Source organism: Anoplophora glabripennis, unplaced genomic scaffold (assembly GCF_000390285.2).
Source record: "Anoplophora glabripennis isolate ALB-LARVAE unplaced genomic scaffold, Agla_2.0 scaffold50, whole genome shotgun sequence".
NCBI classification, from domain to species: Eukaryota; Metazoa; Arthropoda; class Insecta; order Coleoptera; family Cerambycidae; genus Anoplophora; species Anoplophora glabripennis.
Window position 1 is genome coordinate 517,276 of NW_019416330.1, and position 27,817 is coordinate 545,092.

General features: G+C 32.4%; 1 protein-coding gene across 1 annotated transcript; it reads right to left on the minus strand.

The window, feature by feature from the left end:
* Positions 1–21,993: 21,993 nt before the first annotated feature.
* On the minus strand, positions 21,994–27,209 carry LOC108914611 (alpha-amylase). Its single transcript, XM_018720459.2, has 5 exons — positions 26,990–27,209; positions 24,391–24,545; positions 23,923–24,127; positions 23,625–23,829; positions 21,994–22,774 (listed from the first exon to the last, which is right to left on the minus strand). Exons 1-5 carry the CDS (start codon positions 27,167–27,169, stop codon positions 22,038–22,040), a joined length of 1,482 nt encoding a protein of 493 aa, XP_018575975.1. The 5' UTR covers positions 27,170–27,209; the 3' UTR covers positions 21,994–22,037.
* Between the last annotated feature and the right edge of the window lie 608 nt (positions 27,210–27,817).

Consider the following 27,817-nt stretch of genomic DNA (forward strand, 5'->3'; position numbering starts at 1 on the left):
CTCTCAACAATTCTACAAATTTTAAGTTCAATGTTCTAGTTTTTGGGTTATCATTACCATTTAAATTTTCAACAGAAACCCCTCAGTTCTACATTAGAATTCGAACTGGAAAACCTAGAATTATTCTGGAGTTTTTTTTATTTCATTTGACTTATTCTATAACATTTGATGCCCAAAGTACGTCCTCTATGACACAAAGCTTTCCTTAACATACCTAAATATGAGAAAAAGCTTAATATATCTAAATAAAAGAATATGTTTCACTCGTTATACGGCACAAATTAGTTTTAAGTTACAAAGGAAGTTATACAAACAATTTCAAATTGTTACTTTGATCTGGTACTTGAGTCTACTCTTGAGAAAATCTTTCTTCTGTATTCTTTTAACTTTTAGTTGTTGCTGGGCTCGCGTATATTTCAAGGGTAAATCATAAGATCAACCCGCCTCTTCTTCACACGAAAAAAATGATATTAAAATGTACACAGGTGTTAACTATAATTTATATACAGGGTGTTTATTAAGTACTTGTACAAACTTTAAAGGGCGAATCTTTGACTAATTTTAAGATAAAATGTTTATATGAACATGGGTCCGCAACGGCTTGCTTCTTGAGATACAGAACATCCAAAAAAAATTTTTGTTTGGTATTTTGATTATATTTTTGTTCAATAACATGGCAATTTGACGAAATTCGGGAAACTGGAAGTATTGATGATGAGAAACTCAAATATTTACTTAGTTTTTTGTTTAATGTTAGGGGGCGCCCCGTACGGTGTTGTACCTGGATTTAAATAACCATAACATTTTTGTGTCGCTCTGTATGTCATTTTTGGTTAAACATTTTCCATTCAATTTTACGTACAAAAAGTAATCTTAGTATTTGTCGCTGAAAGCAGCCGTTTTGTAAAAAAAAAACGGATTTAAAGTTAAATCTGCGTTGGACTTTTGTAAGTTGAACCATTAAGAGTTTTTGAAAAACAATTGCAAAAATGTGTCTTTTATTGAATGTATTGCGATGTGACAAACAGATCATTTAAAAGACTAAGACTAAACCTAGTTCTACAAACAAGTACCTACAATAATTGCTGAAACAAAAATTTTTTTGGACGAATTAAAGTTTGAACGTAATAAAATTATTAGTAGATATTTTATGGCACTTTATGACAGTGAAGGGTATGTAGAATGTTAATATCATAAAACTAACAATAAATTGCAAATAAGTGACAAAATTACGTGTTTAGATGACCTGTCGAAAAATTAGTTATTTTATGTTGCAAGCAATTAAATTACCTACAATTTAAGGTAAAGTCATATTTCATCAATTTGTTAACTGCAAAATAAAGGTCGAACGCGGAAAAATCAGTTTTTCAACTGGATGGATGTTGATGAAATTTATGGAAAAGAAGGTCAATCCAATGACAAACATGTATGCCAAAGGCCGATTCGATTGATCATGAAATTGTTGTTCCAGATACTTGTCGATTGCTTTCGTTGGTTTTTTGCAATTTATTGTTTAATTACTAAAAATGAATTTTAAAAAAGTTCAAACTAAAGTGTTCCCTACAACTAACAAAATAGAATGTGCAAAACAGCGTTATAATTAAATTGTCCCAGGGTGAAGCAAGAGCCGCTCGGGAATTCGCTCTTTTTGCACTAATTAGAGCTTATTTTTACGGTAATTAAAAAAAAAGAGAAATCGCCTACGCCTCTTTGTTCCCAAAATAGCATATTTTTAATGTTAATTGTTAATTAACTATTGGACGTATCGGATCGGGATTTTAGAGGCAATTAAAGAAAGGGTTAAGCTTTTATTAACGTTAACTTTTACTGCTGCTAGCGTGTTTATTACATGAACTATCAATGTAAAACTTTTTGAAAAAAGTAGTTACAACTAACAAAGTTAATGTCAAATGATCTTTGAAGTCTCAATCGTGGAGGTGTTTAATTGCCAAAATTAAAAAAAAAGTATTGCCATCACTTATACTTAGTTTTAACATAATCTTCAAGACTTAAGTTTTTAATTTGTTTCATCTTTTCAGCTTGAAAATCGGCTCTAACTGGGTCTCAAATCTGCAAATTTTACAGTAAGTACAAATTTGACTATCATTATTCGTAGTTGTCAATATCAAATAATATATTCGAGCGAAATCTAAATTTCCTCCACTGCCGTTGCATTAAATAAATCTGCCGGTTTGAAACAGAGCGAGGACGATGCTTTTTCCTTTGCAGCGAAGGTTTCCATTTTCGTGCCGGATGCCAATTTATAAAGTCGCATTTCAGTTTTATTTTAGTTCTGATCTAATTCAATATCAAAGTTGCACTCGCGATCCGTGCAATAAATCATTTCGGGATAATGCCGGTTTTTTTACAGTCATCGGAATAGTGTGGATTCCCAAACGACATGTTATTTTATTCAGATATTACATTATTAAAGGGTTTATAAGGTCACACAAAATAAAACACATCCTAACCAGCAAAAAACTTTTATAATTTTCAGGTTATACGACAATTATGTTTTATTGTATTATTATTATTGCTATACCGAAATGTAGATTTGTTTTATTATAGCTACAAGTACCATTATTTTGTTGTCAGCAACTGAAATATTTTATAAATTTATCACAAGAACGTTTTAGCAGCTAAATTATAAAACAGCTTATATGGCAAATATATAACTATATTATAAACATTTCTGTGACAAGCTTATAAAACATTTTAGCTAATAAAAGTAAAGGATTTTATAACAATTTTTTAGTAAGGTTCCACAGCATTTCTAACCGAGTTATAAATAAATAATATAATTGTTTCTTAGATGTGGGTCGTCAACCTATAAAACTATTATATTAAAAGGTACTTTGAGACAATTTCTCTTGTATGAGCAAATAGCTGTATTTACTATAATATAGTTATTATGTAATGATATTATCAATTTTTAAACAAAATACTAATGTAACAATTACAAGAGAAAAACGTTTATTTTGACTCAAAATTACATTGACAAAACATTCTAAAAAACAAATTTGAAACAGCAAAATGGTGGGATATTGTTTGTGTCAGTTTTATCTTTTACTTCAGCTTTCACAGTCGTTCTATAAAAATATACATGTCAGGTTTTTAAGCCAGTGGAAAAAATCAAAAGAAGTGACGTATTTAAAAGAAAAGTAAAGAAATGTTCTAGAAATAATTCTACAATGAAACATTTTAAATAACAAGGAAAGAAGTTTATTTTTTTACTTGCCTGGCACTCTCTNTATAAAAATATACATGTCAGGTTTTTAAGCCAGTGGAAAAAATCAAAAGAAGTGACGTATTTAAAAGAAAAGTAAAGAAATGTTCTAGAAATAATTCTACAATGAAACATTTTAAATAACAAGGAAAGAAGTTTATTTTTTTACTTGCCTGGCACTCTCTGTGCAGTGTTTGATACTAGACAATTTAAATAATAGTTTTCTGGTTGCCAGTTCGTTTACAGAGAAGCAAATGCTTTAATTTTTTTTCTCTACATTAAAAAATGTGTATTTTGTTTTGTAATTCTTTATTACTAAACCATAAAATTTACATAATTTTAAAATAAATTAATTTTTTTTAATTAGGTATCTGTTAATAATATTGGGGACTCTGGGGACAGATGCCTGGACCAGTGGTGAATTACATCCTCAATATTTTTCGCCTATATTATTTTTTATTAGTTTTATATAGTCTTTTTTTACCTTTTTGTAAAGGTATGTTATAAAGGTATGATTTTGTGTACCTATTAATTTCTTGGTGAAATTTTGTAATTTTTGTTCGATTTCATGAAAAACGGCTCGGACACAACTACATATTTAGTTTCAAAATTATCATTTTTCTCAAAAAGAATAGTGAAATTTAAAAAAAAAGAATTGATAGTTAGGGTGTTCCGTTAAAAAAATGCAAGTTTGCTTGACAATGTGATGTTTCTAAGAGAATGGGAATTATGACTTTTACCTCAAAAATAAAAGAAATCCTACATTATCTCACCCGTTTAATTGAAATGTTTTGGAAATATGAAAAAACCTAAATGCTTTCATATATTATTTGCATTACGGCCCTGTCATGATACATTTTTTATAGAAGTCAACATAATTTCCAGTGTTTTATAGAAATCGCTTAATTAGCTTTCTTGTCATTTAAAGCTGGTTTTTACAATCAAAAAATACGTCTTGTCAAGATGAGTGTGTATCATTCATTCTAAAAAATATACAGTTAAAAAAAGATACAGTCCATACTCAATCATCAACCACAAAACAACGTTGGTCGTTTGTTTTTTGCCCGTCTGCTACTTTGTTCACTTAGAGATGTAAAAACTACTTGTCATATGTCCCATCGTGTAAACATGCACTGATCAAGTACGTGCGGCTGCGAAACTGTTGGTCGAACCGGATTGAACAGCAGTCGCAACCAAAGATAGTTTTCATTTAGTTATCATTCGCTGCTTAATTTTGCTGCTGATTTATCTTATTTTGAATTTATTTTAAGATGTCTATCACCGATTCGATGAGACGGATGAATAAGAAAAATGAATAAAAACTGTATTTTACTCATAATTTTGTAACTTTATAGTATAGTACTTTTTTAGGTGCGTATCTGTCTACTTTTATGATTATATCATGGCTGCCTGTAATTGTTTACTTCGTTGGAATATGTAAAGTGACCATAGTCTGAACTAGATCAATGCCAAAGGTCATTTACACGTAGATTCACAAACTAAATCAAAATTGTCCATGTCGAAAATTTCAAAAATAGCTCAAAACAATTCTTTATCTTTTTGGATTTTTCAAGGAAACCCACCTTTTTCTAATAAAACCGTCCTAACTACGTAATCTGATACTAGCATTTTCAAATTCAGCCACCACTTTGATTCATCAAGTGACTAAATCTAAGTAAGTTTAAAAAAAAATTCATTCAATTTTACTCAATAATGTATCAATTTTTATCCACACCCGATTGAGTGAAATATTCACTCTATTAGTATGTTGTGAGTAGGTAAACCCAATTAAAAGTTGACTTTTTCTCTAAATTTAACTACTACTAATTTTTTACTCAAACTTGGTTTATATTTTCTTTAAATTTTAATTTAAATATCGTTGTACTAAAGTCATAAACTACTAGTTGCCACAGTGGTTCCTACACTGAAAGAAATGCGTTTTATTCTTTATTAGAATTCTATATACCATTATAAGACCATTGTATACTATATGTGACAGTTAAACAGGTGAATATTGGATATAAAACGCGTATTGCTAGCACAGTTGTATAGTGACTATAAACCTTATTCTTTATTAAATTATTGTATAACTAGTATACAACGTTTTTTATACCCTTTACGAAATAATAGCAATAACTGTTATTAAAGTGTTCCATATCGTTATTAGAACATCTAGTACTGGTTATAAGTTTTATAATAATAAATGTATTAAACTGTTGTATACTCTGTATGAGTTAAAAACATATGTCATTAAGTTTTCAGAAATTTTATTGGATAACTGTAATTACAAGCTAAGGTTCTAATGTAAACATACATAAAACATACTTTTAAGCATTAAAAATGATGACAAATCGCTCCCAAAACTGTCCAGTTTATTTTCTTAGCAACGATGCACCCGTATTTTCTTGTATTACATGAGAATTTGCACTATAACTCTTCCACCTTAAGAATGAAGCATCCCCAGAAAGGTTGAGCTTCTTTCCATATAATTTTATTTCCTCTGGTTGATTGACTTTATACCCATGCTCTTCTTTGTCACCGTTAACCTTCTGTTCCTCCATCTTATGTAAAACTTAACATCAGCGATTTCTAATAGGACCTACAAAATAATAATTTTTAAGATTTAGACAAGATTTACATTTGAAAAAACAAAACAATTACAAGCCATAAAACAGTTAGATACTTACATAATAATTTTCCATTTCACACAACGCGATATGATCATGTATCCCACAAAACATGTGCATATACTGTCCATTTTCATCAAACTAGACGTGTGTAAGTCGATGCACAGCGGACTGTCGGAAATTTTACGATTGTTGTATTTTCTCTTCTTGAGTAAAGATAATAAAGACGTTGTGGTTTTGTGTGTTTATTTTGACAATGATTGAACATGTATGGACAATAAAAGTGGACTGTATAAGATAGTTGAGTACCGTTCTGCTTCATGCATAGCATGCTACTGAAATCTTAGAAGGGATGAGCTCGTGCGGCGAACCCTAAATCAGCGGCTGGAATAGCCAGGTTTCTTATTGAGTCGGCGCACTTCGCTCTCGGGTCTGACATATGATTATTATTACAAGACTATGAATATAACTTAACAACGATCATAACCGATTATGCACCGAGAGGTGACGATCACTTAACCATTATAAGATGCGTTTTACACGTTAAAAACGGAAACATATTCAGTATAAGAACGAATAATTCTGTTAATACAATTGTTATATACAAATTCGGATACTGGTCTTTATACAACAAATCTTCCCTACTATACAACTGGAATATAAAGTCTATAACACCTAATAATGTATAAGTAATTCATTATAACCTTTATTTCATAGATGCATAAGGTGTATTAAGCACCTTCCAGTTAAACTGATTGAATAATGAGTATGGAAATGATTGCTTTTTTTAATAAAAGTTGTTTGTATATTGGTTATAAGAGTTTTAATATGCGCTATACACATTATTCTAGATAAACAGTTTAATAAGCCCATTTCTTTCAGTGTACACTGATCTATTTTAGAGACAATATTTTAGGTCTCGATTAAAAGAATTGGTTAACTTATCGGACGAATAGATTGCCTTAACTTACATTGTATGTTACAGATACGTAAATAAGTATAGGCAACAATTTAACTATCCGTTTATTTAACCAAATATTAATCGAAATTCAATATATTATTTTTTTAATTACTGTAATCAAACCGCTGCATTTAAATACAATTGTCAACAAAATAACCAGACAAACGTATACTTGTCAGCACTACACTCCATACACCACGCCACGAGATGACCTAATAGGGACGATGGGAATAGACAAAGACAACGCACGACAACCATAGAATGAGGTGGAGTCACTCAATAATTGGGACAATTACCCCGATTTAAGTACAAGTGTACCAAATACGAGTTTATCTGGAGAATTTATTTAACGGGTAGATACCTATACATATTAGAGTGAAAATAACTCAGTTTTAGTTCAAATATTATCACAAATGAGTAAAATTATGAAAGTGCCATTGAGTGAAAATGTACTCACTAATTTTATTCAATGGAATCACTCCATACCTTTACTGCTTTCACTCACACGGATTTTTTTACAGTGTATTTTCCCAAAGGTATTAATACGTATCTACTGAACAGACCACTTTTCTTTACGGTAGCTAATAAACAGTCGAACATGTGTTGCTGGTGACCAAGAATGGCGTATTTTCTATAAATTAAAAAAAAAATTTTGTAATCTATAAAAGTTCGAGGAGTTTTTTTTAACATGAAATTGTGCAAGGCTATTAGCTAATTTAACCTTCCAACCTAGTCCGAACAATAAAATCGTGGCGATAAATCTCAATTTAACACACTTCCTAATCTGTGTGTGTATCAAAGAATTCGCGATATGCCGACCGCCCTCTACCCCGCCCGCGAGACCGCCGCTGCTTGCGTCAGAAATGTCCTTCGCGTGGTCGTAATCCTGCCATCCTGCTGAGTGAGCACCTTAATCAGGTTGATTCCTTCTCCGGTTGCACGACCGACCCGCCTTTGGCCGACTGATTCATGGGATTCGCGCGTTTTAATTGGCGACGCGTGCTTGGCGTTTTTTTTTGTTTATGGACTGGATGTTCGATTTATCGTTCTAGGTATATTTTTAGTGTTTATGGGCTCGTGAAAGTGGGAAAGAAGGCCTTCGGATGTAGCGAAAGGCTGAAGGAGCTGAAGTAGCTCCGTGCACTTATCGTTTACGGGACCCTTGATTATTATTTTATGTGTTTGTTATCAAAATTCACAACATTTATGCGAATACGCTATAAAACGTTAAAACATTAATAAACACAAAAAAAAAACAATCAGATTGTTACCTGTAATGTGAAAGTAAAATATTCAGGTGTTATTCTAAGTAATTTTCTTGAGACATGACTCACAATTACACTTCGTTTGTAGTCATGTGTAAATGATTCCATGTAGACAACGGTTGCCAAAATGTATACGCGGATTGTTGAGATTAACAAAAAAATTGTAATTCTAAATAAATACTAGGTGTAAACTATACAATATTTTTTACATAAAAAAAAATTAAAACGTTAACACGACTTTTCTATATTTTGGCGAATGCGCTGGTCACAACTGTAAAATATCCTCATACTTCATTTAGTGATTTTTGCTTCTTTTAATCTGATATGTTAAAGTATTATAGAAGCATAATATTAAAAACGAATACTTATGTTTCTTTAACGTTAAAATATCTATACTTAAAAAGTGATATGTCTACACCAATCAAAACAAATTTCCAGCCGTTATAATTACTGGCATAATCAATAGTAATGGCTTAGCATTGATTTGAAGTATTTAGTCCTTTGTTAACGTGCTTTTAAATGAACAAGGCAGATGGACAAAAATTGTAAATAATTCCGAAATCAATAGATACATTTTTCTCATGCTAATCGTAAATAAGTCATCTTCACGAATAAAAGCTTTCTTTGCATTGGTATTCTTTTAGTGAATATCCAACCTCTTTTGATTGAATTTTATTAAATTAAATTAAGAATTTGTTGTTATAGATTTAGATATGTAAAAAAATCTGCAAAATATTTGCACGATTGGACTAATGTTCATTGTTTTTTTTTAGTACAGTCAGTTTCGAAAAAGCATTATTTAAAGAAATTTAATAGTATCTTGACAAATGATATATTTTAATTTGTATAAGTCGTAATTGTATCTAAAAAGCTAATAATACTACTATACTATTAAATAATTCTACAGGGTGATTCACAACATTTGAGAATATATGTGTCACGAAAAATGCAGTCAATATCGTAAAAAAAAGTTTCGTAAAATCCTTATATCTAGTTTCCGAGAAAAAAATTATTGAATTTGTAGTATTTAAAACCCTTACATCGCTGGGCTACTGTAGTTTCTAGTGTCATTCGCGTTGTGCGCTGTACGCAATTCGCTCTCTCCATGTGGTCCCAGGCGATTGCGAATACCGAAATCTTATTTTAGTAGTTATTTACATAACTTTTCCAAGTGGCAAGAATGGCTTAGGTGTACAGCAACCTGGATGGTTGATGGATATCGTTTTAATTTACGGTGAAGCAAGACAACATTTGTGTTATAGTGAAGTATTTGTATTTGAGGCTGTGAAACATTTTGAAAATTGGAAAATTTTTTCAAAAAATTGTTTTGCGAAAACTATCGAACCGATTTTAAGGAAATTTGGTGTATTTTATTATACTCTAAAATTTTTTTACCAAAATTAGAATGCCCTCGGAGCAATTAAAATATTTTTTTAAGTCATCCAAAAAACTTGATTATTTATATTTTTAACTCACAGTATATTGTGCAAAATTCAATTCTAAAACTTTTTTTCCTCTTCAATATTCTTCCAAAATACATATAAGTAAAAAACTCAGGTAAAATAGGTATTTTTGCAATTTTGAAAATGTTCCGGACCTCGCCCAAATCTAGAGATCTACACTTTTATTATGCGAGTTGCACTGAAGGTATTCCAGCAAAAAATAGCTTACCCCTTCGTACATCCAAGAAGTGGGATATTTCGACAGATCCGCCCTGGTCTAAGAAGCTTTTTTATTATTCTCTAAATTACTCGAAGTTGGCGTGATTTCCTGCTAATTTTTCGTATCTGCCGATGTTTACCCACTTTGGAAAAGTTAAAAAGGCGGAATTTAATAAATCCATTTACGCAAGCTGTTGTCAAACACCGCCTCAACGACACCAGCCCTTGCTATGGTGATCGATTATTAAACCGTCTAAAATTCCACAGTGATGACTCATGTCATTATCCGCGTCAAAATTGTTCTCTTGTTTACTCCACTTGCCCATTCCCAACACTCGCTTAATACTTACCCCCTTCCTGCCAGGAAATTACAGGAGACGTCGCTCGTACATCTCCATTACTTCATAGAACCCTTGTCAGGGATGATATCACCCGACCTTGATGGCACCGTGACCTTTTTGCGATCGTTAGAAAATGCCTGAATTTCGTTAGTGACATCATAGCTTGTAGGACACGCTGTTCGACTTGGCCTAGTGTATCGACTGGTTGCGTGTCGACGAACTGCACGCACGGGTCCGTTTTTAATCCAATCTGCAACTGATAGAAATTCAGAGAAATGAAGCGGGACAAATAGCAAGTACAAAATTGATGAAAAAATGTATAATTTTCTTATTTGAGGGCAATTCTTCAAAAACGTTATAATATTTTTTGACTTATGTCAAAGTCATCAAGACGTTCGTCAAACTAATTATTTAAAATATAAAATATTGATTAAAGAAAAGTTAACAATAATAAGCAAGTTAAATAATAGTGACATTGATTAAATTAATTAATAAACAAACAACACAAATTACGTAAGCTATATAAATATAAATTAAATTCTGTTCGTTGGTAGGCGCATCACTTGAGAACGGCTGAACCGATTTGGCTTTTTTTTAATTTTTGTAATAATCCGAATAAGGTTTTTAGGGAAAGAAAAATTGGAAAACTTGCCCGGAAAATTAGAAAATTCGGGAAAAACTGAAAATGCATTTTATTATGGGATTTTTGTATGAGTTGAAGAGCTCACTATTCGAATGAGGGATATGTGTAATTTTATTTTTGTTTTGTTCATTATGGTCCTGGAAAAGTTTTCAGTAAACAAAATTCGAGATACTTCGGAAATTCGGAAAAACTGCAAAAATCACAATTTTTGTATGCATTCTCGATCATAACTGACGATAGAAACGACATACTTGGTTGATTCCTTTTATTGAAATTTTGACAAGAGAACGTCTGTCGAGTCAGCTAGTAGGTATTAAAATAAATATGATAAGTATATGAAGCATATTAATCTGTAAATTAATGTTAAATGGAAATGTGCAATTTGAACGATTATTAATATTAAACGCAGGCATATCATCTTTTACTAAAGTAGGCCTTATATTTATATCATGGTGATTAATACCGTAAAAAATGTTTACATCTTCAGCAACAAGACTTTGATTGTACAAGCTAATTAACAGTTACCTCGACTTTTCAGATGGGGAACCAGACAGATAGCTCTCGGTAACGGTACTTTGTTCCCAGTCCTAGTTTTTTTTCACCTAGTGTCGATACCTTTATCAGTAAGAAATATTGTGGAGATTCTCCGAAATGCGTGCCTTGGTAATAAAAGGTACTTTTTATTATAACATATTTTTTCTCTTGAATGTATATCTTAACTAGCATAGACAAATTAGACTGAACTGTAGAGGCAAGCCGGTGAAGTCAACCGTCAGCCCAACCTCAGCCCAGCCAGCCTCGCGCTCTCAGTCGCTATTAGACATTCGCTGTGTTAACATTGTTAGTACTTTATTAAATATAGTTTTTATTTGTGCAAATTTCATTCTTTAGGTAAGTAATAATGTAACAATATTCTATGGCATTTCGACTGCTTCATGCAGCATTCTCCATCTCACATGCACTTATTCCCAGTGTTGGCTTCATGTGTTTTAGTGCCCACGTTATTAACTGATGTAAATATACTTACAGACTCTTATTATCAACCGGCTATTTACAATTAATTTTTTGTCATAATTGGTGTTTATTTTCATGATGGCTATTAAAAATAATTATGTCCCAATACATACTGAACATTTTAATGGTCACCACATAATTTTATAAAATTATCTTCACTAATAGTTTTTTTATGAACATGAACAATCCCAATCTTCAGATTATTTTACGTCTCCTATTAGCCAACCTACCACGTCGCAGTCATCATATTCTGACCTAAGTAGTACATCTTCGATGTCAACTTTGAATATTACGAATAATGAAAAGTATGAAGAGGACTATACATATAAATATTTTTATGATGATAGCCCAAGAAAGAAGAAATAAAATATATATGAAGTTAGGCGGCTTTGCTTCATTTCCAAAAAAAAAAAACAAAAAAAAAGATAACCCGCAGAAGATAAACCTCGTTTAAAAAGAACAATAACAATTTAAGAAACAGAATAAATAATTTATTTTTTTTTAACTAAAACAGTACACCCAAGCTACAGAAAAATAAAATTGTGTATCATGTATTAAAACACTTTTTGAATGTGAACATATTTAAAAATATGCATAAGAACTCTTGAGGCTGTATGTGAAAAGTATATCGATGTGAGAATAAATCTTGAAGTTAAAATATTTAAGTCAGTGAAATCTACTAAAAGACAAATATTAAATAAACTACCTACTTAAAGGACAATAAATATATTTAAATTATTTTGTAGCTTTGTTTAATATAAAATAAAAAAATAAAAATAATAAAGTAATAAAATAAAAAATAAAAATATAAATATATTATTTTCTGAATTCCAAACTTGAAAAAAGAATATTTGTCATAAGTGTAAAAGTATTGCTTAATCCGGACCTGTTCAAAGTATGCGCGGTCAGATTACCTCGCACACTCCACTTCCCCGTAATTTGGCTTCATCGGTTCCCGTGCTTTGGGATAGGAAACGTACACTCTAGGTGCTCTGTGTTAACTAGTTCCATTTTAAGCAATAACCACCTAATAAAGTTTCGAAAAAATTAAACATGGAAATAATTGTTGTTAAAAACGAATGTTAGTCCTCAACAAATATTTATCATCAAGTGCATCATTTAAAAATTGTTAACTTCCATTCCTGAAAACACTTTTGATATCTTTAATTTGTAGCCATCGTTTTTCTCTGTTAGAAAGCTCTTAATTTTGAAAATTTAGATATATCGATGGTATCATTTATCGAACCTAGGAGGTTTCCAATAGCGAGTCCGACCACGCAGAATCTAGCCCAAGAACAACGAACGCAGATCAAAGATTCCTAGCTAAGTTTAAGTGCAATGTACATCTATAACTGGCGACGATAACTCGCAAAGTTCTTGAACAGTTCAAATTAAAGAGGATGAATAAAACTAAAAGATCTGATAGCTGGGATTGCCAAAAAAATTATTGAAACCCGTGGACCCTTTGAAAGTGAAACAAAATTTTGGAATTTTTTCCGCTGGATTTCTTAAAGGTGGTTAACAATAAATATTTTTGCTTTTCAAATCCTGGACTACGAAATTTGCTTTTCTTAAGAGAGCTCTATAGCAAATAGGCAACCATCAATACATTTTTATAGATTTTATTACACAGTTGGTCTAAATATGCACAAATAACAGATTTTCACCCATTTTAACGCAGATTTTCTATAAAATGGACTTAGTTAGCTTGTTTAAAAGCGGCAAATTACAAATTTATTTACTGTTAATGTTGATGGTTGCCTATTTGCTTTAGACCATTTTTCGCCAATCACCTAAAAGTTTTGAATTTATTTTATCCTTTTAATTTTTGTGTATAACTAAGTTTGATTATTATAATTCTCCTTATACATAGAGGGTGTTGCATAAGTGTGTACAAAACGTTCAGGACTGCATTCTTTGGAATGTTAAGGGGAGTTTTTCATGAAATTTTTTTTAATTGGAGCCTCCCCTAAAAAGTGACAGTCCTGTCATGGGGATGGTGTAAACTGGTTTATTAAACTTAAAAAAAGAGGTAAATATTAATATATAATTTAAAATAAATTTCGTAGAAATGGAATTAACTTTACAAAAGTTTTTCAAAAGCAAAAGAAGAACGATACAAAACTTTTCTAAAAGACAAAAAAGTTTCTGAATAAAATAGGACATCGTAATATATTATTTTGCTTAAAAAATCTGAAAGAATAAAAAATTTTGTAAAAAAATTATGGAAGGGTAGTTTATTTCATCCCCTTATAGCAAACCAGGAAAATATGCCAGTAAAAAGTGATTTTATAGGTACCAAAGTGATTTTATAGGTGCCATAATTATTCCAAATGTCGTTTGTTTATAATCAACAATTTTTGAGGAAAATTGAAAAACTCAGTTTACACCATCCCCCACTAATGAACTAACTTTTTAGAAAAGGCCCCATTTAAAAAAGTTTGTGTGAAAGATCCCTCTTATAAATTTTCCAATGAATCCAGTCCTAAATTTTTTCTATACACTTATGCAACACCCTGTATTTAATAAACTTTAATTTAACCCGATGAGAAGCAAAGTCTGCAGGTATTTTTTTTTTGGCGCAATTCCGGAGTACAGGATAACACTAGCGCTTCCCTTAATAAATTTTTCTAATCGCCCTTCGAACTCGGGCTAGCTTTCATAACGCGGCGTGCATCATTATGCATGATTTGATCGCGCCGATCGAAAGGTTTATCTGCCGAGTAGTAATTATCCTTTGTTAATAGTACATAACCAGACCAGATAATTAGGGCGATAGCGTGTTCGCTGCCTATAAGCGCCACGAGGTTTTTGCGGGCTGAAATCGCAAGTGCTGCATTAATCCGAGCCAAGGGCGGTCGGAAGCTATCAGGGGTGCGGGTTCAACTGCACGGGGGACTTATAGGCCGTCGCGCTTTGAAACTCGTAGAAATAATGGTAGTAGGTGTTCCTATACTATGTTACGACTAGAAGTCATGCTAAATCTGCCACCGCTGCATATAGTGGTGGAGAGAGAAGCGCGGCTAGCAGCATATCGACTCAGGAATAATAATGACTGGAGGGGTGGTTCCCACTCCAGGATCAANAAAAATATTAGATGTTATGTTTTATTATGTTTTTTCAATATTTTCTATATCTTGTTGCCTTTTACGCAGACACGCCAATGGATTTTCTTTTCCGGCACGCTGCATCCCCTTTACTAGTCCAAGAGCTAGCGATGAATCACTATCTATAATTTTGGCCGTCGAGTATAGTTCCATTTCAAGCAATAACCACCTAAAAAAGTTTCGAAAAAATAAAACATGGAAATAATTTTTGTTAAAAACGAATATCAGTCCTCAACCAATATTTCTCATCGAGTGTATCATTTAAAATGTAAAATTTGTAGCTATCGTTTTTCTCCTTTAGGAAAGCTTTTAATTTCGAAAATTTAGATATATCGATGGTATCATTTATCGAACCTAGGAACTCGCAAAGTTCTTGAATAATTCAAATGAAAGAGGATGAATAAAACTAAAAGGCCTGATAGCTGGGATTGCCAAAAAAATTATTGAAGCCCGTGGACCCTTTGAAAGGGAAGCAAAAGGTGGTTAACAATAAATATTTTTGATTTTCAAATCCTGGTTTTAGAGCCTTCAAACTTCAATTTGCTTTTTTTGAAAGGGCTCTATAGCAAATAAGTAATTTTTATTTTTTTTTATTACACAGTTTGTCTAAATATGAATTAATGCACAAATATTTATTTATCTATTTAAGTTACACCACCTGACAGTTAAAACCAATTAATAGGTGGGAGAAATAGCTAATCAAAAAAAAAAAGATGCATTAACAAAATCAGAGTACTAAAGTACAAGAGTAAAAAAAAACAGTTAACAATAATACAGATTATAAAAGTTATAAAAAATTATAAAAGATAACCACTACGTACATAGGACATAACAGACTTTCCCCCATTTTAACGCAGATTTTCTATAAAATGGACTTTTAGTTTAAAACTAAATTACTTTTTGGTGTAAAAAAAATTGTAATTTGCCGCTTTTGAACAAGCGGCATCGTAAATTTTGCATTAATTCATATTTACACAAACTGTGTAATAAAATATATAAAAATGTATTGCTGGTTGCCTATTTGCTCTCTTAACGGCTTTCGATCATTTTTCGCCAAATTACAGCATTTTGAAAATCACCTAAAAATTTTGAATTTACTTTATCCTTTAAATTTTATGTATAACTAAGTTTGATTATTATAATTCACCACAGGGAGTTGCATAAGTGTGTACAAAACCTTCCTTCAGGACTGCATTTCTTGGAATTTTAAGGGGTTTTTCATGAAATTTTAATTGGAGCCTCCCCTAAAAAGTGACAGTCCTGTCATGGGGATGGTGTAAACTGTGTTACGTATAATTTAAAATAATTTTCGTAGAAATGAAATTAACTTTACAAAAGTTATTCAAAAGCATTCCATTCACTCTTTTCAAGACATTAAAACGTACACGCCTTAAAAAAATTTATTTTTTTCTCAAAAACGATGAACAAAACTTTTCTAAAAGACAAAAAAGTTTGTAAATAAAAAAATGTATTATTTTGCTTAAAAAATCTGAAGTAAAAAAGTTTGTACAAAAATCATGGAAGGGGTGGTTTATTTCACCCCCTTATAGTAAACCAGAAAAATGGAAGATATGCCAGTAAAACGTGATTTTATAGGTACTATAATTGTTCCAAATTTCGTTCGTTTATAATCATGTTTTTGAGGAAAATTGAAAAACTCAGTTTAAACCATCTCACACCAAAAGTTTGTATGAAAAGCCCCCCTTAAAATTTTCCAAGGAATCCAGTTCTGAATTTTTTGTACACACTTATGCAACACCCTGTACATATTTAATGAACTTTATTAATTTAACCCGATGAGAAGCAAAGCCGGAGGTATTTTTTTTGGCGCAATTCCGGAGTACAGAATAACACTAGCGCTTCCCTTAATAAATTTTTCTAATCGCCCTTCGAACTCGGGCTAGCTTTCATAACGCGGCGTGCATCATTATGCATGATTTGATCGCGCCGATCGAAAGGTTTATCTGCCGAGTAGTAATTATCCTTTGTTAATAGTACATAACCAGACCAGATAATTAGGGCGATAGCGTGTTCGCTGCCTATAAGCGCCACGAGGTTTTTGCGGGCTGAAATCGCAAGTGCTGCATTAATCCGAGCCAAGGGCGGTCGGAAGCTATCAGGGGTGCGGGTTCAACTGCACGGGGGACTTATAGGCCGTCGCGCTTTGAAACTCGTAGAAATAATGGTAGTAGGTGTTCCTATACTATGTTACGACTAGAAGTCATGCTAAATCTGCCACCGCTGCATATAGTGGTGGAGAGAGAAGCGCGGCTAGCAGCATATCGACTCAGGAATAATAATGACTGGAGGGGTGGTTCCCACTCCAGGATCAAAGATACATCTATGTCGGAACCAATTCTTGGGATGGTATCCGACAAGATGGTTCCAAAGTTTCACTTCCACAAGCCATTTGAGACTCGAATAGAGGATCAAAGCGAGTGGGAGGAAAGGTTTAATACCCTGGAAAGGTGGAGCCTAGTATGGTTTACAGATGGCTCCAAAATGACCAGAGGGACGGGTGCAGGAATATATGGACTCAGACCCAGATGGAGTGCAAGCTACAGTCTGGGGGAGTTCCCTACTGTATTCCAAGCAGAAATCTTCGCAATAATGGCGTGTCTGGCAGAGAATGTACGTAGAGGTTATAGACGTAAACTCATATATATATTCTCTGATAGTCAAGCTGCAATTAAAGCTTTAGCCGCACACAAGGTAAGTTCAAAACTGGTGTGGGACTGTTTACAAATGCTAACTGAACTGGCCACCAACAATACAGTCAGACTGTGTTGGGTGCCAGGGCACAAAGGCATTTGTGGAAATGAGAAAGCGGATGAACTTGCGAGGAAGGGATCCGAAACAGTGTTCATTGGCCCGGAGCCCTTCTGTGGCACATCTCCCAGTGTGGTCAGGCGGGCTATGGGCAAATGGACAGAGACAGAACATAGGAAATACTGGACTTCAAGGCCAGGACATAGCCATTCCAAGGAGCTTATGGAGTATCCTTCGAATGGAAGAGCGATTGAGTTACTGAGCTTGAATAGAATCCGGCTCAGGAGAGTGACAGGACTCATAACGGGACACTGTCACTTTAAGAAACATCTACATAGACTAAAGCTTGTAGACAGTCCGGTCTGCCGAGGATGTGAATCGGCGGATGAAACTTCTCTGCATATCCTGGGCGAGTGCCCGGGATTTGCACGTAGCAGAATGGCGCTCCTTGGGAGACCCTATTTGGAACCCAAGGAGCTGAGAGAAGTGTCAGCAAGGAAGCTTTTGGACTTTGTAAAAAGGACAAATCTACTTGCTGAATAGGACTATTAGTGGGACGCACAATAGGCCTAATTAGGCCGCAGTGCTATGGGACTTTTAAAGGACCAACCACTAGATGATGAAGATGAAGATGTTACGATACAAAGTCAATACATTTTTGGAAAAAAAATGTTGCTACAAGTTTTCTCCTTGGGTAACCGGCACTATGTATGATGCACAATATTTTGCAGAGTTAATCTCTACAAAGAATTGAAAACTGGTAGTTCATTTGAAATATACAGGGTGTCCCGGTACTTGATACAAAAAAGTTGAGTACAAATAGATGAGGTCAAAATAATATCAGTTCTTCATATAAATTTTCTCATACGGGCCTACGTTAACAAGTTACAGGTCCTCAAAGGTGAAAATTAAAAAGTTATTTATGCAAATTTGGTGATCGGTAACATATGCGTACATCTTGTTTTTGATGTTGTAAAATTCCCGAAATTCATTATGCCCAGAACGCCAGGGACGGGCTATGCTCAATGGTTAACAACCCAGAATTTTTCCATAGATGGCGATCGCAATCTGCCTATATCAAAATTAAGTTCCCTGAAGAATTTGCCAACGATAATACCCTCTTGGTTCAACTCAGTAAAATTGACAGTTTAGGAAATATTTGTGATTTTATGTTACAGTGTACATCAAGCGGCGCCTCCACCATGTTTTGTTTTTAATTTTTAATCGGACGTAACTACTATGATAGGAGCGGACATATTTTTAAAATAAGAGTCTAGAAAATCTTACTGATGTAATGTTCACTAACAAAATTTGACAAACACACTATACACATAACACAAAATAGAAAAACAAAAAAAGAATAAGTAAGTTAAAAAAAGAATTTAAAAGAAATAAAACTATCAAAATACATTTTCAATATGGACACCTTCCACCTCTACATACTACACCTGAGTCTATGAATGTTATTTATTTTTACACGAAAAGCATTTCTGGGGTAACTATATATCTATACTATCACAATAGGGCATTCCATGCCAAATCACTGAGGTCGTGACCAAACCATTTTTAATTTTCCTGTTTTTTTTTATATTAGTTAATACCCAGAGTAGCTTGAATATTTTGGGTAAAAAATTCAAATAACTGTAACTTGGCAAAAACTAAAGATACCATAAACTGTTTTCTTTCGTTTTGAGATATAGTTTTATAAAACAAATATTAAAAATAATATATATTTAGTTTTTTGATTTTTAAACCAAAATAGTACTTTTTGAAAAAAGCAAGGTTTTTTTTCTTCAAAAAAATTATTAAAAAAATTGTCTTTCAATATGCAAATGCATGAGACAGGTTCTAGAGTGTCTAGAGTGGGTTCTTTTTTTGTACTATTTTTTTTAATTTTTTTTTTGTATTTCATTTTTACAGATAATGTACGTTATTAAACCAAATTTTATTATAGAAGCCAATCGCGATGACTACTAAAAATACCATATTTTTAAAACTACTTCTACTAATTATTACATATCTAAATTATTACATAATAACTAAATACATATTCCACTTTTTTTTTCAGTATTAAAAAGTTTGTTTTGCATAATGCCATAATACGTGTTATATTTTTGACCATTTGTATTTAGTAAAAACATTTAAGTATACAGGGTGTCTCAGTTTTAATTTATAATACGGGAGATGATGAAAAAATAATAATACGATCCTGAGCAAAATAACAATTTATTATATTTTCTGAAAATCATGCCAGTGTGAAATATGCCTCTTGCATTTTGTCGATATTTAAACCAGTTTTCAGCTACTCTACGAGAATGAGCAGGAGCCCCATATAATTGCAACCAAATATTCCTCCTTAAGGCTAAAGATCAAGTAAAAATTTTGCTTAAGAAGAAAGCCTAATAAGTTGACTTCTCTTAATAATAATATTATTGATTCGTAGAATGCTACTTTATTTTTATTTAAATTTGTTGAAATTAGCCGAAATATTTCTAACAAGAATTCAAAAAATCCATTAACGCACAGTATCTGGCTAAGGAAAAGAAAAAGAGAAATCCAATTTGCCGTAAAACAAAGACAGATATCGACTAAATGCAAGAGGCATTTTTTGTTCCCATTGGCATGCTTTTTCAAAAAATATAATAAATTATTATTTTGCACAGGACCGTACTATTTTTCTTATAAAATAGTCGAATGAGTTTCCCATAGCTCGCCACTGGTCTTGAGATTACAGTATTTTATAGAAACTTAACCCAATGCAACGTGCACCAAATTTAATTCAAATACTTGGATAGGGTAACGAAGGATTTGACACCTGTAGTTATTAATTCTCTCAAAGACTTATTTTATATCTTAATATAATTTTACTGCAAAAGCATTTGACATTTCCTAATTTAAAGGTTAATTCAGTTTCAGTATGGTAGTAATAAAAAAAAGTGTAACACACGGAATTTTAGTCATTTCATCCACTACATACACTTTCTTTTTATGCTTTTGCTACTAATTATACATTTAACATCGTGTCCATTCTATGATTCTTTTGTTTTTGCATGCAGATTTCCAATTTTTCCAGTCGTCGACTAAGGTAAGGCGCATTATCCATAACTCTCACTGCACCAGGTTCGATGTGAGGTAAGATGATGCAAACAATTTTTCAAATACCCCGGTACCCATATCCTCAAGGTAATCTCTTCATCATGACGAGAACGTATACCTACATTTCTAATTATTTTAAATATCGTAAAATACCCTTCTAAATATGCTTTTCGTCTGCTATTGATATGATAAACACAAAAAAAAGTAATTGTGACTTTATTATATGTATTTTATGTTTATGTAGCATATTATATTGAATTTCGCTTATGGAAACAATCCTATTCAGTTTCAGAGATAAACAAAAAAAAAATATTAAAAGTAAGGAAACCTTATTTAAAAGCTATTAATATGATAAAGGAATTTGTTTAATGATGATACAGTTGATTATTTTTATACACGTGCGCAATGTTTGTCTTTCTATAATTGTATTATTTTTTCACATGTTGTTAAGTTAGATTGATAGAAGATAAAATTTTAAATAAAATATTATAGATACTTATGTTATCATTTGATTTTAAATTTGATACATTATTATCAGAATGGCGGTAGACATCAAAATAAGATTATTATGCAAATATGAAAATATTAGAAATTATGTAGAATCTGAAAAACAACCTCGGTTTTTAAGAAATGTCTGTTCTCTAAATCAGCTGTTTTGAAAAAAGTTAATTTCGGTTTTTTGCCATTTCTTATATTTTAAATGTGCTGTACATATCTTCAATTTTTAAGTATGTAAATATTTTTTTATTGATATTATCTTTTTTATACTCATACTTTTTTTTTAAGGTGTTAAGCTAATTTTCGTAAATCATTACAGTGAAATGTTGTTTAAATACCAAATGCCTAGGTATGCACAACCCACTAAATAAATGTTTGATAGAGTGCACATAATTTTAATTATTAGGCTGCTATCTTCTTCTTATAAAAAAATTTAAGTACTAAATAATTTCATTTTATGAGAAGAAAATTTGGAACAAACTTGAAACTACTTAAAACCTCTAGTTTTAACCCTCAAAGGTCACACCTGGGGAGGGCCACGTTTAAGGTCACACTAGTGCGGTATGGGATTTTGCCATCTATGAACATTTATGTCTTCTTTATTTGTTAACGAAAACAGCGTATTCATAGTGAGGTAAAATTTTCCGAGAAATCGAATGATGAATTAGACTTGAAAAAAAAATTAATTTGTTAATAAAAAATGCGATTGGAAAAACCATTTTTCGAAAAATTATTTTTTTATACCTAACTAATGGCTAGAGAAAAAGTAAAAAAAAAATTGAAGGTCAAAGTCAAATGCAAATGTTTTATTTAAGCAAAATTCATTTTTTTACAATTTAGCGTTAACGTGGATAGCTAAAACCCCATCATCCTCTCCAGAAGAAAGTGAAATAGCTGCGTTGCCACTATCGTCAACAGTAACAGATTTTCCAGTACAACTGCCATTGTCCAAACTTCCGGAAATGACGTCACAATATGTACCAGCTGGAAGAGATGTGGGCAGGGACTGGTTGATGTCTCCGTTTAAGGTGAAAGCCACAAAACCTTTGTCACCACGTCCAAAAGCGATCTGATTGTCGTCGTTGTCCCACCAGTTGGTGACCTCGGTCGTGCCAACTGCGTTCCTGAATTGAACCATGTTGTATATCTGGCGCCATCTGTGTTCACATACCCATCCGTTGCCACAGGATCCATCATCGTTGAAGGACGGTCCGGCGATATTTCCGTTTCCGTCGTTCGGTGGTCCTTGGTCGTTAGAATCGAAGGAGTAACTGGACATGATCCTGGTAGTACCGTATGGGTGGGCCAACATGAAGGCGATGGCCATCTTGTATGGCTTCGGATTCTTGTAGGTGATGATGGAACTGGAACCGGTTCTTTGGTTGTCGTGGTTGTCGATGAACACCACGGCGTCGGTGCCTTCCAGCAGGCCCCATTGGGGACCCCAGGTTTTCAAGTATTTTAAGGCGTTATGACCTTGGAAGGCGTTTCCTATTTCTGTGCCGTATTTGAATTCCAGAACTGTTCCGAAGTCGGTGTACTCGTCCTTACTTATGGCCTCTCCACCTGGAAATGATGACATTCTATTTTATAACACTTTATAATAATTTTTTACATTAATTAAAGTGATGTTTGAAAAACACTTGGGTTTTCTGAAAAACTCTACTTACAATAAAAATGGAACAAAAGGCTATACATTTTTTAAACTGTTATTATCTACCTTGTTTAAGTAAAAAAAGTTTGTATTCATATTCGGCTACCCATATTTCACTAAAGTATCTTAAAAATTGGCAAAAATAAAATAAATACAAATTTGTTGGCCCGTTCTTTTTGATTAAGCAAAACTGTATTAAGGTAAGTTGATTTATGTGTATCAATTTATTTTTTCCCTATGAAACTGCTCTTGAAGTACGAGTAGAGTTTATGGATAGATAGATTTTAAATCAGTTAAAATTGAATGAGCATAACAGATATTGGAACAATTTGCTCAGTCACCAACATGATAAGACTTTTATCGAACTACCATCAAGAAATAAGTGAACTATTCATTAGTCAGAAATCAGTCACGTACAGAGATGTGTATTGTGGCCTGAGAAGACATATAATTGGATTGTATGACGGAAATCCAGAACTCAGTCTGTCTCTGAAATAGGGCGAAAACAGTTTATCATATCCTGGGCGAAAGTGAATATTAGATGAGACCACAGAACATATTTTTTATGGAAACCAATATTTAATCCAGAAGGCACCAGCACTTAACCCATGACGAAATTTCATAAACTGTTGCAAGAGACCAAGGTACCTACTGCAATAGATGCTAACACATGGCACATTACTCCTGAAGACACGACTCACAGAAAAGCACTATCAGAGACTGAGTAAAATTGAAGCATTACTATTATCTGACACGACTTACCAAGATCGATGACTTCTTGGAAGAAGAATGGTCGGGTGCCAGATGCAAAACCATGGTCGGTAGACAAGTCTTTAACGCTGCCATAGATCGCTTGCAGATCAGCAGGCCACATGTGTTTGGCAGCGTCTACTCTAAAACCAGCTACACCCAAGTCTACGCACTGGTCCAAGAACGCCACAATTTTTTGACGAACGTAGTCCTGACTCTGCAGAAGTAAAGAAACATTTCAATTACCAAAAAATTGTATTGTTGGTTTCTTTGTATTTGTAAATATAATTGCATTAATAATGTTTTTTACCTGGTCCAAATCTTTCAGACCCACGAGTTCGCAGTTTCTCACGTTCTCGGCATCATTGTAATTGTTCACAGTACAAGTTGTATGGAAATTGTCAGAGCCATATGGCACGCCTGGGTAACTTTTCGAATCTGGATCACATGTATTTCCTGCGGTGCCTGTACCTCCAATGGCAGCCATGTGGTTGAATACAGCGTCAACATATATTCTGTGGAAATAATACGATTTTCATACGATAATCTCTACGTCTGATTTTTGAAACAATCTCTCTAGTTATGACATTTTAAAAAACGATTTTGGTAATCTATTAAATTATTTATTCTCGCTCTCATAATGTGATGGTAATTTTTTTCTTGTGCAACATATACTTTAGGACCTTTTCCCGGATTCAAGTAATTTTTTTTCTTTATTCTTTTTTATATTCTATTTGTAAGCATTTTTCAAAGCGATAGAAATAAAAAACATGTTTACCTAACTCCAACGGCGTTACATCTGCTGATCATATCAGCTAAAGCTGATTGATCCCCAGATCGAGTGTTCAGTTGGTAGCTGACGGGTTGGTATCTTTCCCACCATGGTCGGTCCCCATTTTGGACGATGACTTCGTTTTCATTTGGTGGAGAAATCTGAAGTCACAGATTGTTCATTTTTGATCAGGATAAATTAAAAAGAATTACATTTAAATAATAAGGATCATGAGAGACTTTACACCAAACAAGAGCTTACGTTGATAATCTTTTAAGAATTGCTTGCTACCTCAGAGAAGTCGATGCAGATATTGAAATTAATAAAATCGAATGGAGGATAAGATACATCGTGCCTGAAGGTAGACAAAAATTTAAGTTGTTGAATCGCGTTAATAAGGGTGGTGTTAATGCTAAAATTAAGATGACCGATAGGTCCCACATACGATAGTATGTGGGACCTATATGAATTTAAGCGATATCTAATGGGATGGATTATCTCAAATTATGTTAAATTTATAAATAGAATTTCTAGTTTTTTTGTAGTTTCCTCAGATTTATTGTTGTCTACGCCTGCTTTGCTATATATTATCCAAAAATGTTCTAAGGGATCGTCTTTATTGTTCACATATTGTCAAGTATTAAAAATCTAGTTACAACCGGATCATTCTCCAAGTTATGTGACCGTGACAGATAGTGTTCACTGAATATTGAGATGTAAAATGTATGATAAAATACGGTATCTAGGGACTGGAACCAAATGTAAAAAATATGCAGGGCATCCTCGGGTTGTTATGTTTGATAAAAAAAGTTTAGTCTAAAATTTACGCCCACGTACAGCCCACTTACTCGTATACGCCGGTCGATACTGATTACGGTTAGCCAACCTGTATTTTTAGATTATTTCTTGCACTGTATACTTTAAAGCAAATATGAATAAAATTATTTTTAAAGATTACTTGCATACATATTTGAATACGACAAAGGTGAAAACAGTTTAGTGAATATCGATGCAAAAGTTGGAAATGCTTTTTTGAATTTAGATCTTGAAAATGAAACCATGTGTATTGTGTATATTAGTTTATGTAACCTAAAATATTTTACCTCGCGTTTGAATATCTTGTATATAGAATTTTGTTCCATAAATTTCATATTGTTAATGAAATAAATGGTGGTGGAAGATTGATAGTTGTAAAGAAGTATATAGGATCAGATATTTTGCGTTTTTTTTTCACTAAATTTTCCAGATATTGGCTTGTTAGCTGCTAAGTGTTATGGTAATTATTTATTTATTGTTGGCAATATGTACATTCCACCATCCGTATAAATGGATATTTTTAAATTAATTTTTGATTTTCTCGAATATCTGCAAGGAGGTAAAGTTATTATTGTAAGCGATTTAAACATTCCCAAATTTTAATAGGTTGGATTATGTTGATACGAAAACTAATTTTTTAATTTATTTTATTACAGCCTTTTTAGTAATGTTCAAAATCAATTTGGGAACATTAATAGATTTAACCATAAGCAATATTACTTATGATGTTATTTGGGATTTTACTCCTTTGGTACTTCACATTTACTATCCAGTGCTAATGATATTAATGAAGACGTTGTTCTTAACCCTAGATTTTTACTTAATTTAAATAAAAATAAATAGAATTCCAAAAAAGCTAATTTTACGTCATTATATGAACTAATGTATATCTGATAAGCAATTTTAAACTGAATTGTATCTGCCTTAGACCAATTTCATAAATAACTTTATAGAATATGTGACGACAATGTGCTTCTGTGTAAAAATTTTGAACACAAATATCCGCAGTCGTTAACTTCTGACATTATAAAGAATATGAAAACAAAGTAAAAGTTTTTCAGGAAATAGAAACAGAAATTTCTACTACCATTAAATAATTGAAAAATAAAATATCATCTAGTCTGTCTTTCATTGTAAAGTTTCAGTTTTACCTGCACCTTCGTGCCAAATATTTAATTTTGCTGTAGAAAAGATTTTTGCAAGTCGTTGGAAAGTGGTCAGAGTTTGTTCTTCTTTAAAAGTGGTAACAAATCTCAAGCCAAAAATTGCAAACCTATATCAATCATTTCAAATCTGTAAAATTGCTGTTTGATAATAAAATAATCTTATCTATCCGCCCATTGATCACCGGGTTTCTTCATACCAAAATAAGTGTGTTAGTGGCTTTTACAAACCTGGATCTAGTGACGGAATATGTTACGCACGTTCTAGTCTAGATAATATAGGACACTTAGAAGTGCTATATACAGATTTTTCAAAGGGTTTTTATATTATGGACCACAATATTTTACTTTATAAACTCAACAACTTTATCAATTTCATTACTTCTTATAACAATAGAATACTATGTCAGTTACAATGGTTTGCTAATATTAATGCTATAAAACTTGAATTTTGCATTTGAACGTTACTTTTCCTATTTCTAATACCGTATTTTGTTCACATTTAAATTTCCCTTTTTACATTTACATGTAAATCAAATTATGTTGGACAATGAAGCGGCATTAATATGATATATTATGAATTATATAAAAAGCACATATATATTATATTAATTTTAGACGTTTACCTGTACTCCAGCAAATCCTTTTGGGCCTAAGAAATTTTCGCACTCGCTGGCGATATCACTCCATTTCCACTCGAATAGATGAACGATGGTGTTCCTACCCGTTTCGAAATTGTTATTCTTCTGAGCTACCGCCACAGTAGCGAAGCTGCATATTACCACCAAAGCAATAGTCGCCTTCATCTTTTTCAGATCGCTCTAAATTGTAGATGTGCGTAAGTCACATATTTATATAAAACCTTCAAGATGCATTTTACTGGTATCTTTGATTATTCTTATTGAAGTTTTTCGTAAACACTTGAAAATCAATTAGTTACTTTTTAATTTGGGGACAGATAGTTATAATCTGATTAGTTTGGAATAAGTGGTTATAGAATATTTGTTTATTTTTCGGTGCTCATTTTTCTAAAAATATTTAATTTGTCACATTCAAAATTGATAATATCAGTTAGATATATAAACACGAATTTAAAAATGCATTATTTGTTTATTTTATTTTAGTCTGAACTTAACAAATTAATATTGATATGTTTTAGTCGTTTTTATTACATTGCATTTGTTGTCAAAAGGGTCTAAACATCTCAAGTTACTCCTTACGTCATTCAAATGATACAATTCACTAAGCCTACTCTATACATACATATTTTGCATTATACTCTTTTTTGTTTGATACCTACATATAAAATCTTCCACTAAGTACAAATCCATGTTTTTTCGCTTGTTACGGACTTCATTTTTCATTGCTAAATAACTGCTTTCTCATGGCTTATTGTTTGATACAGCTGCTTGCTGCTTTCTGTGCTGGGACATGTTCAACTTTACTTTGTTTAC

Coding starts and splice junctions, on each gene's coding strand:
- LOC108914611 (XM_018720459.2), bottom strand. CDS start 27,169: ATGAAGGCGACTATTGCTTTGGTGGTAATATGCAGCTTCGCTACTGTG. Junction 24,128..24,390: donor TGTAACGCCGTTGGAGTTAG/GTAAACATGTTT, acceptor TTATTTCCACAG/AATATATGTTGACGCTGTAT. Junction 23,830..23,922: donor GTCTGAAAGATTTGGACCAG/GTAAAAAACATT, acceptor TTACTTCTGCAG/AGTCAGGACTACGTTCGTCA.